Here is a 19423-nt window from a genome sequence, read left to right as displayed (position 1 = left end):
GATGACTAAACTGTCTAAAAGTCATGCACGCGTCGCTCACAAAACATATCAATTTTGTTGTCAGGAAAAGGTCAGCCTTTTAAGTAAATCAGATGGCACAGGAGTGAGACCACAGCAGATGAGGAGGTAGCAATGGTTTTCAGCAGTTGAAATTTAATACTTTGTCCCCCTTTCTCTACAGAAACCCAGGTAAAAAAAATTCCCCCACTCTCATAAAATACAACAGCAGCAGTTACCAGTAAAAAAATGAAATGCAAAAAAGAAAAAAGAAAAAAAAAGAGAGAGAAAGCATAGAAGGAAGGGAGAGAGGATAGGGACATGATGATGCATTAAAGGAAAATATATTTTCTGTATGTCAGGAGTGAATCCAAAGTTCATCTTAGGACCGGGGGCAGCGGCAACAAGGAATCTGGGAACTTGCTGTTGTGTTCATTCAAAATCGAGGGGAGGAAGAAAAACAAAAGAAAAAAAGAAAAGAACAAAAATGAGTCAAGTCCAATCCAACTAGGGGAAGGAACCAGCACTCTAAGGCAGGGATTTATTCAGGAAGGGCTTTCTCCCTCTCTGGATGAAAGAAAATCTCACTCCTCTTCGGTCTGTGTGATGCATTTTGTTGTGTAAGTATGTGCAAGTTTGTGTATGCAACAGGTGAACTGGAAGGTGTGTCTGTCATATATATAGGTCAACACAGTTGCACCTCTCGCTTGCTGCAAGAGAGGTGGCATTTTTATTTCCTTATTTCTTCATTCATTTTTTTCTCCCAATATCAGTCCAAGACTACCTAGTAGTCATCCAAATCAAAGAACTCATCGTCCTCTCCTTGGTACTCCATGCCCTGGAAATCCACCCTGTACCGCAAGATACCTGAGGAATACAAAAGATGAGAGATTAAGTAGTGTGATATGATGGCAACTTACTTTAGCTAAACAGTGGCAGGGAAAAACATGAATTCTGAAAGTATTAGACTTCAGTATTAGAAGTGCCAAGGGGGTTATTTTAGGGTTAAAAAACAAACAAACAAAACAAAACTCTAAAGACAAAAAGATTTCATGACTTTAACTAAAAATGGATTCACTCATCATTTAGGATGTGTGGAATAAAAAGATATACTTACCACATGTCACTTTGACCCCACAGAAATTAATGTAAAATCCACTCACCCTGCCTGGTTGCCTAGCAATATGTATCATTTACACTCATTTTGATATGAAGGCTGCATAAGCCAGAGCTGGCTAGATAAAATTGATAGATAAATATACAGGGGACTGTAGTTGGATGGAAGACAAGGAATTTCTGCCAGGCTGAGCAGGTCATGGATGGGATATGGAGCCGGAGAAGTGTGGAATGTGGAGAACCAGGCGGGTTGCTGAACTGAGCAGAGAACCCTGAGTGTGGCGATCTACTCAGGCCTAATAAAAAGCAAAGTCCAGAGCAGAATACCTAAAATGAACGAGTCCAAGGCCTGCTGAGCTACAAACTGAGGTGGAACAGTGTGGATGATGGATAAGGCAGGTGTAGGTGCATTGCGATAAAACTTCACAATAATTAATGAAATTGTGTTTGTTTTATTTCAGCCAACTGTGATGTCAGTCAAACTCAAATTGTTTCACAATAGTGCTCTTTTCCTAATAAATGCTTTTGTTTTAGCATAACGACCATAACCTGTTACTCAAAATTCCTTTAACTTGTCCATAACAGTTTTCTTCTATAATAATTCAATTATTTAGATGTGTTGGGTATTATATTTTTGTACCATTTGTTCATTACTGAATTCTAAAATATATTTTGTTTATTACCTATAATTAAATAACCCAAATCATTTGCGTAACTAATAAAAGCCCTAATAGTTAAATGCTTCCTTTGTCTAAAATTACTTCTAATTTAAAATATTAGGTGAAAATTAACAATTTAACTACTACTTCTTCTTCAAAAAACCCCAACAGTGCTTTTAGGGGTCCTGGAATGATGGTGTTTCTATTGTCCTGAAATCCTTTTAAGATCCTCATTAAAATGTATTACACCACTAAACCAATTTAAATTGCCACAAGTATCTCTACTTTTTATACAACTAACAATTCAACAGTGCCTCTGCCCCAATTCTCCTATTTTACATGGTGAAGCCCTCTATAATACAAATTTATACTGTACAACAATGTCTATATGAGGCCTTACCTGAATCAGAATAAGCAGAAGAGGAACTGTCTTTTTGGCGTCTCTACTGCTACTATCTTCAAGTGCATAATACATGAATTATACTCGAGTACAATTACTAGATCATCATAACAACCCAATGACGAAATCATCACTGAACCACATATATCAAATATATTCCTAACTTCATTTTGATCAAACATTCAACTGTTATTAAACAACAGTGTGCTCACCCCCAATGCCTCCAAAGCCCTTGACAAACTGGGACCCCTCCTGACTCTTGTCTGTTACTATCTCCAACGTGGCTCCAAATTTCTTGTAGTTGTTCGCAAACCACTCCAGCAGTGGCATGCTCTCGATCAGCTCATGTTCCTGCCCCGTCTAGAAACACAACCAGCGTTAGTAAGGTATGACATCACAGGGAATGGGTCCAACTTAACTCCCAGAGATCAGTTCCTCTTCTGCAGCACTTACCTCCTTGTCTGTGAAGTGAGACTTGTCTTTCTCCTGCTCTGGCGTTAAGTACAAAGTCTTCTCATCTGAAGAACAAAGAAGAAACTTTTGAATTGTAGGATCACAATTAGAATTCATTTACTGCTTTTTGTCTCAGCTACTGCAGATAACACTGTAGTCGTTTGTTTACCATTCTCTGCTCCATTGCTCTCTGCCCCATGCACACGAAGAACATAACGCATGGTGTCTAAGTTCTCATAGACTATGAGAATTTCCACAGCTCCCATTTCAAGGGCCTTCAGTGTGTCCTCTACACCAAAGCAGTACTTCCCTGTATCCTGACTGATCTCATCAAAGTACCGCCCTGTAAATACAGAAGAATCATCAGGAAAAAGTTTGAAGATTTTACCTTTAACAACAAAAAAAAGAACAAACACACACACCTATGAGCTTCTTTTCTTGGATGAACTTCACATTCGACAGGACCTCTGCTGAAAGCTCAATAGCCTGGTTGAAACCATTCTCTCCTCCATAGGAGATGTCCACTAGCTTCAGAACCTTTGCCTGTAACCTCTGTAGAAATCAAACAGTTGTTAGTAACTTTTACAGACAAAGTAAGAACCAAACAAACTTGCTGACAAGATAAAGAAAACAGAGAAAGCTACCACAATAAATATGCTGACAATAATGATAGACTATGCTGCTGGTTATATTCTCCAAAGCCTTGGAAAGTCCCTCAAACTCATTAACTGCTAACCAAAGCTTGCAGTAAAGTGTGGGATATGCAGATTTTCATATCTGTCTCTTTCTTTGTTTGTGCAACCACATTCCATTATTGGTTGTAAAGACATAAGATTTAGCTATATCAGTGGCTTACTGGCAAATTAAAGAAGGCACTTTCCATTTACAGTATGGCTGCACACATCATGTGCCAAGTTCTCGCTATGTCACTATTTCATCACTACTACCAAATACCAGTGTTTATTTCTTACAATATTAGATAGTTATTAAATATACATATTTATACAACTCGGAACAAACACTTAAAAGGTCACCAGCCTTCTTTTGGACATCTATTCACCGCAGTGAGAAGTTTGTGAAAAAAAAAAAAATGAAAAAAAAATGTTGTTTCACATTCATACTTACTGGATCAAACATGTCAGACTGGCTGAGTTCAGTCTTGAAATCAGCAGAGCCAGCCAAGACCATTCCTGCCACATTAACTTTGTCATTGGACACAAAGAGCTGGACAGCTGTCTCAGCTACTTTTCTCACATAGTTGTGTCTCTTCTCCATTCTCAGTCGAGCAAAACGCAGAGCAGACTGTCCTCCTCGGCCTGAAAGAGCAAAGCAAAGATAAAAAAACAACAACAAATGAACAAAAACAAAACAAACAACGTAAAATGTATTTTCTAAACATTCCAGTTCAGTACCGTGCTTCTTGGGTAGGTCCACAGTGAACTTGTGCAGCACCTCCCTGGTGTTGCCCTGCAGTGTGCCAAAGAGTGCCCCACTACCGTCGATCACAATAAAGCCAAACTTACTGTCATCAGACAGCAGGGCTGTCAATGCCTGTGTTGGGACATTAGTGAGGGAAGAACAAATCATAAGAATGTGGAAGACAGAAAGAATAATAAAAAGACCAAGGCAAGGTTTACATACCACGAAAAAAATATTTTGCATGTGCATCAAAATACTAAGGAAATTCTCTCACCTCGGTGTGGAACTTATTGTCGCAGAGGTACAGGGAGGTGTTGATTGGTTTAAAAGGCTCAAAGTCAATATTGACTTTCTTCTCCTTGCCTTCCTCTGTCACAATTGTGCCACAATACACAACCAAGCCATTGGGTGGCACTGGGAAGGGAAGAAAAAAGCCAGAGACCATAAATATTCAAAGGAGGACTGGAGCTGAATGTTTTGAAAGTAAATACATCCTATGCTTTAAGTTGTCTCTTTTAAAAAAAAAAAAAAAAAAAAAAAACCCTTGGAACAATTATAGCTTAAAATATTAAAATAATACAATGATATGCCAATATGAATTTCTTTTCTGTTGCCCCCAAGAATCACTACCATGTCCCAAAAGAAAATAGGCATTCTTTTACATGCATACCCTTGTTGTAGAGTTTTAGTCTTTGCTGTACAGAGGTGATGGCCCCGAGAACAGAGAGCCTGTTGACTCGACTCTTAATGTTGGAAGCAGTGCCAAACTCATCAGCCAACATCTTGGCCACTCTTGATATCTGGTCCTTTGGAGGGATGATCAGAGAGATCATGCTGGTGCCATTACTATAGAGAAAGTGAGGATGCAATGTTAGTGCATATAACAGCATTTGTACACAGCCAAGAAGCCATAGAAGTGATGGAATAGACTGAATAACTGACAATTATGCCTTTCCTAGGTATGCCATGGTGAAACTGGCATCTAATATCAAGGCCATATAATAATCAACTTTGATTATGCCAAACCAGTTGAGCCATGTAATTACCTCCAAGATAGCGTAACTGTTTGCTCTAATTTAGTTTTGTAAATACACAACACTTCTTGGCAAAATATCACCTTGACAAGATCTGGCAGGTTGAGGGACAAATGGTATGGGCTTTCAGTTACACAGTACACAATCTTTGTCCTTGAAACAAGGACTAAGTTTAAGTCTTGCTACTTTGCATTGTTGTCCTTTCATTTACAACCTATCAACAGATGAATCACAGCAGTACAGGCTGACACGCACACAGCCAGGTAGAAGAGGCTGGATAAATGTAGGGCAAACAGTCAACTGAGTGTGTGACATGGCAGGCAGGGGAGCACAGGACAGCAAGTTCTGCGCAACACTAGACGTCAAACTGTCGCAGAGCAAGCTACAAGCCAGTGAAGTAACACCCACATTCACATGCCTTGTTTGATAATTCAAGAGGCCCACAATGTCCCTCTCGGCCAACAACTGATCTCGAATTCTTTTTGACTTGACCAGTTTGAAACCAATAACGCTGTAATGAACCGTCAAGCAGTTCGGCTGCCATGAGGTGACTAACTTAGTGGACTCTAGAGGAAATTAAGAGGCTCTGTCGTATGATTTGCGCGTAAAAAAGAGCAGACGAACGTGGTTTGGACTGTACAACAGCATGTGAAACTGTAACTAGAAGCTAGCCGGCCTTCCCTTTTTCGTCAACGTGCTGGGTTTTTTTTGTTTAAGACACCCATGCCGGCCTATTTCCAAAGATGACGTCTATTAGCGGTTCTCATTAGCAACAACTAGCATCAACCTTACTAGCTTGAACTGAATAAAAATCTTCGGAATGCCAGCTACAACATATAAACACTGACAAAAACAAAATGTGTTTTGTCCAAAATAAACCATGTTTTCAACTTCCACTGAGATTAAATGCGACATCCGTTAGCGCCTAGCAATTGGCTAACTAGCGACAAGCAAAAGCAACGATTAGCTAAGTTAGCTATGCTAAGCTAACCACTCCCAAATTCGGCCCCATTTCACATACCATTTCCAGCTGCTGCGGCGGTATACATTGACACAATCACCCGAACCCTTAAAGTCAAGTACTGCCGAACAGACAATTACCTCGAAATGTGACAAAAATGTATTACTTACCCACGGGCAGCTTCTAAACTTTTGATCAGCTTCTTGATTTTCCATATCTCCACGTTCCTATCCGCCGCGCTGGGGTCGTCCGCCATCTTTCTGCTGTGATCGCTTCAGCACCTGAAAGACGTGGAAAAAGAAGAGCTAAACATCTGCGCTGAACCCGCCAGTTAACAAACTGACTATCGTTTACAGTGTTATCGGATAGATTAATTTATCTATCGCTGAACCGTGTACCTCTCCGAAACTAGTGGCGCGGTGTCCGTTACGGCACCTTGCCAGTGCTGGCAGCTGGACTGACCGTAAAGGAAAGACTCTAACCGGGATGTGTCGCTCAATGCAGAGCGCGGGGGAAACCAGGCCTACAGTCCACCAGGCCCTAGTGTCCACCCTGTTCTTATCTAATACGACCTACTTTCCTCGTGTTCCCCTGGAAACAATATGGAAACCAACTGCCAGCTTTTTAGACCCTATGAATATTGGCATATACTGGATGGTACTTTACCTGCCTCGGACAACGCGGCTCCGCTCCGCTCTCTGTCTGCTGCGCTACGTCAAGTCGGTGGTCCGAGGAATGACGTTGCTTTCCGACCGGTTTCTCTCCCCTCTACACGCTGCGCGTGGTGCTAACGACGGGGGCTCACATGTGGGAGGTGGTTAGATCGGTGGCGTTCACTTCCTGGAAACCACTTAGAAACCAATGACATGCCTTAGCTGCCGTGTCAATTGTAGAATCTCAATAACAATTGGACGGAACCTAAAGCTGGTAATAGGTGGATTTTGGGGCTTGTAGTCAAAGTCGTAAAACCCGAAGACTATAGTTGCAGTTTCTAGTTGCCAGTTGAACTTGATTTGCAAAACAAGTTACCTGATTTTGCAAAACTAATATGTCCATACATGACTCTTGTTGTTTAGACGTTCTAGCCTTTTTTTATACACTGCCCTCTATTTTCCAGGGGCTTAAAAGTAAATGAACATGACATAATTTTAAATATAAGGATAGTTTTGAATAACTGGATGAACCTATGGACATCACCAAAATGCTTTATTTCGTGCCACGCCTTTACTCCAGCTTCTTTTAATTGCTGCTTGTTTGTGGGTCTATCTTCCTTTAGTTTTGTCTTCAGTAACTCTTGTTTTCCTCTGTTCAAAGATTTTTACTATTTATTTATTTTCAGAACTGTGCAGCTTCTTTTAGATGGGAGAAACATTTCATTACTCACCCAAGTGACTTCACTCAGACACTGAGTGAAGTCACTTGTGAAGTCACAGTATCACAGATACTGTGAAATTAATCTCATGTTAATTTAGGGTGAGTTTATGACGTGCAGTGCATTTCACTGTGTTTATCTAGGCTACGTCGGCTTTTCCACTTTGAGTAAGTACACTATAGGTGTGGGAAATGGCAGACACTATTGTCCTTTAGTATTCACTGTCACTCCCATACGATCCAAAGCTTTAGTTCATTTAATGTTTAGTTTCAGTGCACTTGGTTCATTTCTTCTAGGTTTCACGAGAAACGTTAGAAAGTTCAGTATATAGGGATGTAGATTTCTTTCTTCATAACAAACCATTTGCATGATAATGTGGGTTCCCTTTTGTATTTGTATTTGTTGTTGTATTTGTGACCTTGACACAGATAAGCAGAGGAGAGTGGATGGATTTTTTTAAACCAAATTTGCCTTCTTTGTTCGTACTGTGAACAAAACTGATGGAAACCAGACAGCTGTAGTTAAACTAAGTAACAAAAGAAGCAAAGATGTTTGCTGGTGCCTGTGTAATAAATTCTGGCAAGACTGACCAGGCGAGCGGAGGCACGTCTCCTCTGCTCATTCTTTCTCTAGTTTTACAGGACTGTAATCCGTCTTCACGCTCACAACAACAGGGCCTGTTACAGAAGCACTCCTGCTGTATTTCTACCTAGTGGAGGAGGGGAGTGAAATTAAATTTATTTGGGTACTGGCACATTTTGGTATTAGGGGAAATCAGATGGCAGCTGCTTTGGCCAAGGAGTAACTTAAATGAGATAAGGTGGAGGTGGCATTTTGTAAACTGGAAGTAAATGCACTAATATTATTAAAAAGAAATGGCAGCACAGGTGGGAAACAGGGACAAAAAGTATTCAGGAAAAAATGATAAATTCAAGACAATAAGGAGAAAAGGAAAGGAAGGAATCATATTTTCTGTGTTAACAATGGGTCATAGGATTAAACTCAACTATTTAGCTTGTAGGAAAACATAATACAGGGCAGTATAGAAAATGGCAAGACAGGGGAAACATGTTTTATTGCAGTGCAGTGGCTACAGAGGAGTTGTTATACTAAGGTACAAAGCAAGAGAGTGCAAGAGGTTTTTCAATCAAAAGTAAATGTTATGCTTAAAATATCTCTACCTTGTGATACACAAGTCAAGGATAGATTTTCTCATCTTCTCAGCCAAATGCAAATGGTGATCGTCAAACCACTCAGACTAAAGCTTCATTGTGGGACTTTACCAGCTAATGGTTGATGTATTGATGGCTAGCTCTATGCCATATGCACACTGGTGCGAAACAACAGCGACCCCCTTGTCCGGTAAAGCAGTCTAAATCATTAGATTTTACCAGTCAGAAAATTACATAACAACATACCACTTAACCTACATTTATCTCTCTGACTGGGGTGTTTAAAGGATAGGATAGATTTTTAACTAAAACCTTATAATCAAATGTTTCCTTTTGCTAAGCACAAGCCTTCTGATGACTTTGGTTTGAAGAATTGTATTTGGAGTTAACAAAAAAGAAGAAATGTACTCAAAATGTACTCAGTTGGGCTTTTTTATCCTGAAACTCTTACTATATACTGCCACTGTATTCTGCTTACAGCAGTCCTTTGACTTTTAAATGCATTTTACACTCGAAAAGGAACAAAAGCAATTACATTTTCATTCACTTTGTTCTATAAAGCTTAATATCATGATTCAGATGGTAGTTTATGATTTGACACTGCACATACTCCATAAAAAGACTGTCCACACATGCTGTTCATCAGTGTTTAAGTAAGTCACTTTGGTAAGTACATAGGTAATACAGTTAATGAACATCAGAAGTCTTTTCATTGTCTTCAGTCCTAGTGTTGATACTCATCAACCAGATATTACGTTTAACTGCCACTTTGGCTTAAGATGGCTCCCTCAGCAATTTTGCAGCAATGCTGTCCCATATGGATAATGACCCATATAGGTAATGACACCCACCAGAGAGAGATTGGCTTCTAGTTAGCGTGAGTGATAGTACAGAAGTGTTTTTCCAAATAATATCATTAAAAAAGGGTGTGTCAAGTCAGTCACCTGATCTGTTTCTGCCGTTTCGGTTGATGACGCAGGTGTAAGCTACTGGATGAGCTATGTTTAAGCCTAAAATTGTAGTGTGAATGCAGAGTAACCATTGTGTGGTTAGGTCAAGTCACTGATTAATCACTGAGCCAGCAGGTTCATATTCATGTTTGCATGTGTCTGTGTGTGTGTTAAAATATGTTCTACAACAAATTCTACAATCAATGTATTGCATGTATTCTAGTAGTAATCCAATCTGTATAGTCCAGTAGCAGAAATGAGATATGATGTGTCACCGTGACATCATCACTATTGTTCTAAAAAAGACCATGTATTTACAAACAATATATATGAAAACTGAGCGGCAATAAAAGTCTCAAAGAAATCCTAAATGACATATATATAAATACATTAATGGATGCAGGATAGTTAATCTGAGGTTTTTCCTTCATCAGTACAAGATCTACACAGAAAAAAAAACAACATAAATAGAAGTTAAGGAATACTCAAGCCTTTAGATTTAGACCACTAGATGACAGCATTGGTTAATACATAAATAAATGGCTTCCTCACCGTCTTACTTATTCCTTTTAACTGGTGAACTACATGAGATCATTAGAGCTTCTGTTTCTTTGCATTACTCAGCGGGATGAGGTCAGGTGTTGTTGTGTGTTTGTATTATCAATGTGGCATGCAATTTGTTAGATGTTATTAGGTTGCCATATGGTGGATGTTATTCAGCGTCTTTAGTGAATTGTGACTGTTTCTATCCAATCAAACATCTGTTTGTGCTTCAAATAACAAGCTCGAGGATGATCCCTTCAGTATTACTCTCTCGGGAGCTTGGGGAGTGGGAGGAGGTTTGTGGTGTTTCTGACATCGTTTGGCACCCACTGGATGGCAACATCATGGAGAAAGTGTGATAAAGCAGTTTGCGCAACTGACTGCCTCTAAAATTGTCCGGCTCCGGTATCAGTGCCAATTCATCACCATCTGTCGACCATCAGAGCTGTAATGATCTGTCACTTGGAAATGGATGGTGCTTGCTGTGCTGTGAATGGGAGCTCTCCTGGCCAGGCAACCTAGTCCTTATTTCACCTGGTCATCACATATGAGCATTATGAGGAGATAAAATGAGGACAAAAGGCTGACAGGTTGTTGATTCCCTATATTTTAGCTAAATTGTTTAAAAAATTAGATTTTTAAAATCATGATAATAGTGGCAAATTTAGGTTTTAAAACCTTTTTTATCCCCTGTGATTCTACTTCTCAGGGTTTATGATTGGGTTTTACCAGTCAGAAAGTTACATCATGACACATGCTCTAATGTTTTAATGATTCTAATTCTGTTTCATATTTTTAAATCATATGTTTGTATTTCTGATTTTCAGGGATGTGGGAAGCACCATACTCACTAAAAGTAAACAAGAAAATTTCAAAAACATGCTGTTTGAAATAATTTAAATTATTTCATAATTCAGTGAAATCATTAAAAGATAAATCAACACCCAGCAACATATCATGGTGTGGATCAATTAATTTTACTTGGTTTTCTGTGTATTTCATAAAAGAGCATGAGCACAGTTATGCCGAGAATAACCTACTGTATGAAAGCAATGTGAAAAATATTATTTTCGAAAAATGCCTATTCAGCATCTTTCTTCATCACTCCTGTTCCCTTCACCTACATGTCGATTGAAGACTCTGTTGATTAGCTAACTTACTTCAAAATTCCTTTTTTTTCTAACTTATATCCAACTTGTGGGTCATGCATATCGACAACATTCAACATCATGCCTTTGATTTCCAGACTCCATTTATGTAGGCTTGGGAATGGCACCAGGAGTCACCTGGCTTGTGTTCCCCCCTGTTCCTGGGTTGTACAGTGCACTACACAAAATAATATGATCAAGAATTGTGCTCATTTTAATTAAAATTTGTAAAAATTTTAAAATTAAAAATTTTAATTAAATATTAAGCATAATACATTTTGGGGAAAAAAATATATATATATTTTTTTACTGTATTACTGCATTTACTATAAGTATAAGGATAAATTAACAATTTTCTTTGCTGTCTTTTCTGACATTTTATCAGGTTTAAAATCCGAATGAAGAATTTATTCTCTCTTAAATAAATCAGTAGCCTTAATGTTGTAAATTAAAACCAAGTTGACACTTAAAGCAAAATGGATAATGAGTCTTTTTCTGCCCTTGGATACATTTTTCACATAGAGCCACAGAGTTCCAGGACATTAAAGCATTTAAGTTTATGTATTTAAAGCAAGCTTTACCCTATGCAGGTAATAATGTCATAGAGGGAAAGACTGACAGTCTGTTTTGTCACAGTGACATCTTTGTATGTAGTGACCTATAGTTACCAGTGTAAGTAGGGATAAGTCTGGATAGGTCACAGTCATGGTAAAAAGAATGCAAATCCTCTGTCATTTTTACATATTAAATGGCCTGTATTTATATAGCGCTTTACTAGTCCCTAAGGACCCCAAAGCGCTTTACATATCCAGTCATCCACCCATTCACACACACATTCACACACTGGTGATGGCAAGCTACATTAGGATATTAGGATTTAATATGTTTTACATATTAGGAAAAAAATCATCTAGTGCTTAGCATGTCTTAAAATCAACTTCTGATAAGCAACACCACACGACATTGTGTCAATATTTATTTAACAAAATCTAAGCCAAAATGCAGAAGCAGTGTGTGGAATCTAAACACACCTCATGTTATACAATACAATATAACTATTTTTTACCAGCAATTACTTGAAGAAATCATTTTCTCTAAGGCTACGTTCACACGTACACGGGTATTTTTGAAAATGGAGATTTTCCGTTTTCGTTTTAAAAAATAATCCCGTCCACACGTAAATGCAGAAATGAAGAAAAACGCTGCTAGGAACATGCCAAAGCAACAGGTGGCGATATATTAACCGTGTAGAAATGTTGGCCAATCAGAAGTCTAGAAGCCTCGGCGGGAAAAAGTAAACAAAGCTGGGGCATAGAAGCAGAACTGAGTCGTATGTGTGGAGGGACAGTAACTGTGTGTGTATATGTAAGCATTTAAACACTGCAGAGAGTACAATTAACAGAAACAGTATTGTAGAAATTCATTTCACCAAAACAATAACGTGGTGCACAGTGTGACGTCAAAAAAGGCGCACACCTTTGATGCTGTGTTTTCTCCGTTTTTCTCGTCCACACGTAAATGCAAAAACAAAGTTTTCGAAAATATCCACCCTGGCAGGCGTTTTTAGAAATCTCCGTTTTCAGTGACCGAAAACGCCGTTTACGTGTGGACGAAAGGTGCAAACGCATAGAAAAATCTGCGTTTTCAAAAATACCCGGGTACGTGCGGACGTAGCCTAAGACTTTATCAGTCTCTCACATCACTGTAGAAGAAATTTGTTTGTTTGACCAAGCTTTAGCTCTTGAACAGATATTCTTGGCCTTGCATTTGACTATAGAATATATATATATATATATATATATATATATATATATATATATACACACACTTTGGAATACAAAAGAGTTCTTGGTCACCTGACTGACTGCAGGTTCTGTGGCTGTAAAAAAAAAAAAAACTCAGATTATCACTTCTCCACTACTGTGTTGGACAGCTGGAATGAGGTGTTTGTGCTGATATGGTGTTTAGTTTATCATGCTATGCATTGTGGCCAAATATCTCTACTTGGGTCTAATCTGTCCAAAGAATATTGTTCTTGAATGTAGTATATTGCACTGCAATATGCAGGGTGAATTTGCTGGTGCACACTCCTGGGAAGACTGGCAGCTGTCTTAAATGTTTTTTCCACTTGCAAATAACCTTTCTCATTGCAGGATGATGGACTATAAACTGTTTAGAAAAACGCCTTATAACCTTTCCCAGATTGATGGACAACATCAAGATAATTTCTGATGTCTTTCCTCCTTGGTATTGTGTTAACACACTTTATGAAAGCAGAAAGGTTTTGCTAATGACTAATCAGTCAAGTGCATCTGATTAGCAGCACCTGGCATCTACTTACCATCTGAAGTCCTTGGAAGCAGTATGGGTGTACTTAGTTTTTCGCACAAAGCTTCTGTATTTTTGCTTAGATATAGTTAAATAAATGTGACACGGCAATGTCATATGCTGGGTGTGATCTGAGGTTTTAATCACCTAATTTTGAGGACCAGACAACTTTCAATTATGTCCTGATACATAAAACCTTAGAAATGAAAAGGGGTGTACTTTCTTTTTACCAGGACTGCGGCCTCAAACAGATGCAACCAGGTTTATTGGGGCTTTAATTCCCATCTGTGGCCATCTGCTTAAGTTGAGTTGAAGGGAAAAAGTAATGTGAAGGTGAGATGAGGGACTCTCAGTGGTATTGAAGGGCACAGACTTGCTTGTCATCATTAAAAGATGTGAGTGGGGCGCAAATACAGTAGGAGTGGGGATGCATCAAAATCAGGCAGTTACATAATCAGCCTTAAAAGAAACTTCAAAAAGCATAAAACAAATCAAAGCACTATGACACCTGTTTCTATGACTCTTGTAACCTTGCTGTCACTGAAATGTAAAAGAGTTGATGCTTCTCCACCCAGAAAAAACATTTGCTCGTCCACTGAGTGCATTGCAGCTGACAACAGACAGAAACCTCTGAACTCTTCACAGGGAATTAAGCAGCACTTATTCTCTGCTGACTAGCTAATCTGTGACTCAGTATGTGTCTGTCTCTCAGGCTCTTTCTCTGTTCTCCATAGTGAAAGAGAGGATCATGATCATCAGCACTTCAATAGCTTGCTTATGACTTAAACCAATCTTCTTAGGAAGAGCTGCATGGGTTTGAGGATATACGTTGGTGTCTGCCAGCCATCTGCTGTGCCTCTGAGTTTCTGGTTCTGAGACAAGTGCAAAAATTTGGGATTGCAATACAAGGGGTATTTGGGTGCAAGTATGTCTTTTCTGGTCTTGCAAATCTCTGAGTTGACATTTTTGTCACATCCTTGGCTCTCTTACATTCCACCAAAGAGGCAGAAGGAGATTTACGGATCTGCGTTCTCATATTAAGTGGATTAATCGGGAATGGAAACTCAAGGTTGTCATAAATATAAATGAGGTCTTTTGAGGCATAGGACAAGACATGCTTCATGTCCACCCAGTGTGGGCTATTAGGAGTTTATCAGCGCAGTGAATTAAGACCAATAACCTCAATTCAGAGGCCAGGACACGCAGCCAGTCTTAATGATGCATTGGGAAGGGGTTAAACCCAAAGGTAATATGGACCAACTGGCCTGCCTATACCAATCACTGACCCAGGGCATAATCCAATAGTCTTTCAAACCTCAGGGAGTGAGAATTTTAGTTTATTTTGTAGTTTAAGTTAGACTCTTATTTTTGTTTTTATAATGTAAACTGATAAATATTAAAGGAAGTTGAAATAGCTAGAGCAAACAAAGCCTGGATAGTATTCCCAAAGGAGGGATTTACAGGTCCTCTCATAAATATTTCAGTTTTTCTACAGTCTGATGGTATATCAGTGTTTACCAGCAATATAACCTTGGAAAATTTAATATACTCATGTGAACATTCATTGAAATACATATTAGTGGCTGCAAACATGCACCAAATGCAGCTATTTTGGAACATCTATTGCATAAATATCTGCTGTTCAAAAGAAAATATCATAGCAATTTGCATATATACCAATATTTCTTGATGCCTTAGTATAATAAATAAAGAAGAGTGAAATTATTTTGAATTGTTATTTTAACATTTGTGATCCATGCACACAACAAAGATAACCATTTTTATCTATTGTAACGGCATTCCTGGTTGTTGCAGAGAGTGAAGGCTAAGGTTCTAACGCCTCCGGAAAATCAAGTTTTCATGTCAGTGAGTTTGGTACATACAGTAATCCATGCCCTCACTCATGCAGTGCAGCTTTAAACCAGTCTGAAATCATTATACTGGAGCCACCACCATGACAACCTCACAGATAGACTGATAGGGAATGGAAGACGGGGGAAGGGGATGAAACAGGGCAGAAAGATGGTGGAAAATTGATTTTCTTCGAGCTGCATTAATCAAATTGACTAGAGAAAAGGCATTATCAGTTCAAAGGATTTAATATAGTGCATTAAATGAAGACAAAGGCGTGTCTCATGAGGCAAACTTACTTTGAAAGATGATAATGGGAATGATCAAAAGTGGATGTCGTTTGGGTAACATGCACACATCTTAGTATCAGATTATTGGTACAAATCTTACCTAAAATATTCCTCGCATTCATTGTATCATAGAAGAAAAGATATGTAGCATTTTGAATTGTAGCTGGTGTAGTGACCCTGATCAGGGTCATGTCTTTCTGGAGCTCTGCCCTGCTTCCAGACATTTACTGTTTCAAGCCTCAGTGGAAATCCCAGTTTGATCGCTTGAATGTCAATTAAAGGTGAACATCACCAAAAATCCCATAATTTATTATCATGATACTTAATAAGGACATGAAACGCTACACATATAAAGGCTAATTTGCATCATGGAGCCCTGCTCTCCAAAACTGGCGTAGCTGTAACACTGTCTGTGAAGCTGGACTTAAGAAATGAGTGCTTAAAGTTTAAGTTTTGAGAACATGTGTAGCGCCATCTTCTGTCAGTACAAAATGTTACATCATGTGGTTGGTTGGTTGGTGGTATTAACGTAATCCGGTCTTTAAGGCTGACTTTATTAGCCGTTTCCGAGTCCAAAGTCAAACAAACACTGCAGCATCACTGAGAGTTAGAACTGTCTAAATTCTTTCATCTTTAATAAAATGATAAGTTTGGCTGCTCTACCAGGTGTAAAAATTAAATTTAACATCCAGGCATCCATGAAAACAGGATTTATGAATTTTAACAGAGTTAGAAGTTAGCAGGGAGTTAGCTTACTAGTTTCCATCTAATGATGAAATACCATGTTCTGAGTCAGGGATTTCTGAAAAATGAAAACGTACAGCACTGCTATCACTTCAGACATAGATGAAGACAGAGAAGTTGACAGCAGTGATGTTTGTATGTTTGCACATAGCTGAAGCAAAGCATATGTATGAGAAATTCCCAAATGCAGGACTGTATCAAAACTGTAGTATCACCAGTGTTGGGAAGGTTACTTTTAAAATGTATTCCGCTACAGATTACAGAATACAGGCCCCAAAATGTATTTTGTAATGTATTCCGTTACATTACTCAATGAGAGTAACGTATTCTGAATACTTTGGATTACTTGATATATTGTCATGCTTTTTACAACTACATGAATGTATTGTGTAGGGCTGCCACAAACGATTATTTTGATAGTCGACTAGTAACATTAACAGGAAGCTTATATTACAGCCTCTTATTGCCTGCTTTGTTTGGGTTTCTAGCAATGTGTGGAATTTCCAAAATTAGAAAGGGCATAACCTAACATATGAAACAATAAATGACCGCCGTGTAATCCATTTATTTCAGCAAAGTACTGTATTCTAATTATCACCTATTTAAGCGGTAACTGTAACGGAATACAGTTACTCATATTTTGTATTTTAAATACGTAATGTCGATACACTGTTAACATCATATACTGTTGTTATGCAAGTGTGCATACTGACATTTCATTGTTAGTAAAGCTTAACAGTCATTAGAATGCTCAGGGAATTTTGATGGCCTGCTATAATGTGAACATGCTAATTAAACCAACCTGAGTGAGCATGTGAGTGTGCAGATTTATAGTGATGGGAATTCCAGCTCTTTTTAGAGAACTGGCTCTTTCGGCTCGGCTCACTAAAAAGAGCCGGCTCTTTCGGCTGCCAATCATCTCTTCAGGTTGTTCTGTTGCTTTAATTAATTTATTATTAACAACAATATAAAATTATGTGCAAAAGGAATTACTAATGTAAAAAAACATGGTTTTATTTATATATGTTTATATATAAATATATACGGTGGCCCCTAGAGACAAAGCACGTGCAAATTCCAAAGCACGTGCAAACTCCAAAATACATTTCTAATGTTAACTGAACTTCCAAAACAGAGCTACCTAGATCACTTATATTTAGGGATGGGTATCGTTTAGGTTTTATCCGATACCGGTGCCAAACCGGTACTTTTGAAACGGTGCCGGTGCTTAAACGGTGCTCAAACCGGTGCTTAAAGAATGGAAAATACAAAATTGGTCCAAAAACCTCTCATGTTCAGCTGTTTTTTTTTGTAAAAAGATAACAATGTTAGCCTTTCTGCAGCTATGGGGCATATATGGTATCACTCTGGGCTGGAAGCAGTTCTTAATCAATGGAAAAAACACAAACTTTGTCCAAAAACCTCTCATGTTTAGCTGTTTTCCACTTTTTGCTTTTAAATTGTGGTTATTCCAATGTTCACATTTTCATAGTTTTTTTTAGTTCTATCTTATGTTAGTAATTTTATTTGTTTCCTCAGTCTCATACTTTTGTGCCTTTCCCCTTGTCAAGTTTACCCATGTGTCTGTATCTTCCTATTTATTGTTTCTCACTTCGTTTTGTTGTCTCCTGAGTAGGGATGGGTATCGTTTAGGTTTTATCCGATACCGGTGCCAAACCGGTACTTTTGAAACGGTGCCGGTGCTTAAACGGTGCTCAAACCGGTGCTCAAACCGGTGCTTAAAGAATGGAAAATACAAAATTGGTCCAAAAACCTCTCATGTTCAGCTGTTTTTTTTTTTTGTAAAAAGATAACAATGTTAGCCTTTTCTGCAGCCATGGTATCACTCTGGGCTGGAAGCAGTTCTTAATCAATGGAAAAAACACAAACTTTGTCCAAAAACCTCTCATGTTTAGCTGTTTTCCACTTTTTCTTTGGTCATTTTAGCCTTTTTGGCCAGGGTGAAGGGAGTATCTGCCATCAAACAAGAAGACAGCCGCATGTAGCTATGATGATGTTTGCTAGTTCACCTTACATGCATTAATGTAATAAAGTGGTTAGCCTACTCAGCGTAAATTACACATGAACAACATTAAGCTACTCACGCAGAGAAGAACGGCTGCTGCTGCCATCATCATCCTTCATCATTTCTGCTACACTTGGCTTAAAGCACTTGTTGCAGGCTGCTGAGTTTGCATCTTTTGCTGTGAAGTACAGCCAGACTTTTGACCGCTTCGTCTTGGGCATTTTTAATCTGTAGCTCTGCTCTAACAGAATGTACGTACCTGGACCCGCCTACTATCCTCGGAAACGTAAAATGATTGGCTAGAATCTAAAGTGTATCATTCCATACCAGTTGGTGGCGGTAATGCACCTTTCAGTTGTTTGCCAACCGCCAATACAAATGTAAGGAAGAAGAAAGTGTATCACAGCTCAGGAAAAAAAAGCACCGAAATGTGCGCTGCTTTTCGGTCTGGTTACTACCGTTTATGTCAGAACACCCATCCCTACTTATATTACACAATTGAAAGCATATGTGTTTTGTTTGTGTATTTATACACAAGCACTCATATATATTCAAATAATTTAAAAAAATGTTCATTTACCTGTTACTACTAAACACCAAATCTGGTCGTTGGTACTTCCTGGCTTGTGTAGCAACAAAAGCTCAACACTGCCCATAGCATCCTGGAGTACTTCCGTTGTGTCTTGTACGCGTTTTGGAGTTTATACGTGCTTTGTCTCTAGGGGCAACTGTAAATATACTTGTATTTATTCACTCCACATAAAATGTAATAAATAAATCATATAATACAAAAACCAACTATTCACATTTCAACTTTAAACTATTTAAATTTTCAGCTTTTTCCTTTTAAACATATTTAAAGTGAAACAACACAAAACACTGCAAACCACAACAAATTAAATATAAATTAAAATATGCAAAACAAAAAGAAGATGCACATTCTCTGTCATATCGGCCTGC

At 38.5% G+C, this 19423-nt stretch overlaps 1 protein-coding gene across 1 annotated transcript; it reads right to left on the bottom strand.

The window, feature by feature from the left end:
• Positions 1-133: 133 nt before the first annotated feature.
• On the bottom strand, positions 134-6857 carry etf1a (eukaryotic translation termination factor 1a). Its single transcript, XM_085179274.1, has 11 exons — positions 6706-6857; positions 6210-6320; positions 4715-4890; positions 4319-4458; positions 4038-4176; positions 3751-3941; positions 3048-3177; positions 2795-2968; positions 2626-2690; positions 2385-2532; positions 134-864 (listed from the first exon to the last, which is right to left on the bottom strand). The coding sequence occupies exons 2-11, from the start codon at positions 6293-6295 to the stop codon at positions 782-784; spliced, it is 1332 nt and encodes a 443-aa protein (XP_085035400.1). The 5' UTR covers positions 6296-6320; positions 6706-6857; the 3' UTR covers positions 134-781.
• Positions 6858-19423: the final 12566 nt, after the last annotated feature.

The sequence above is a fragment of the Neolamprologus multifasciatus genome, chromosome 2, assembly GCF_963576455.1.
Source record: "Neolamprologus multifasciatus chromosome 2, fNeoMul1.2, whole genome shotgun sequence".
NCBI classification, from domain to species: domain Eukaryota; kingdom Metazoa; phylum Chordata; class Actinopteri; order Cichliformes; family Cichlidae; genus Neolamprologus; species Neolamprologus multifasciatus.
This window is presented reverse-complemented; position numbering and strand designations above follow the sequence as displayed.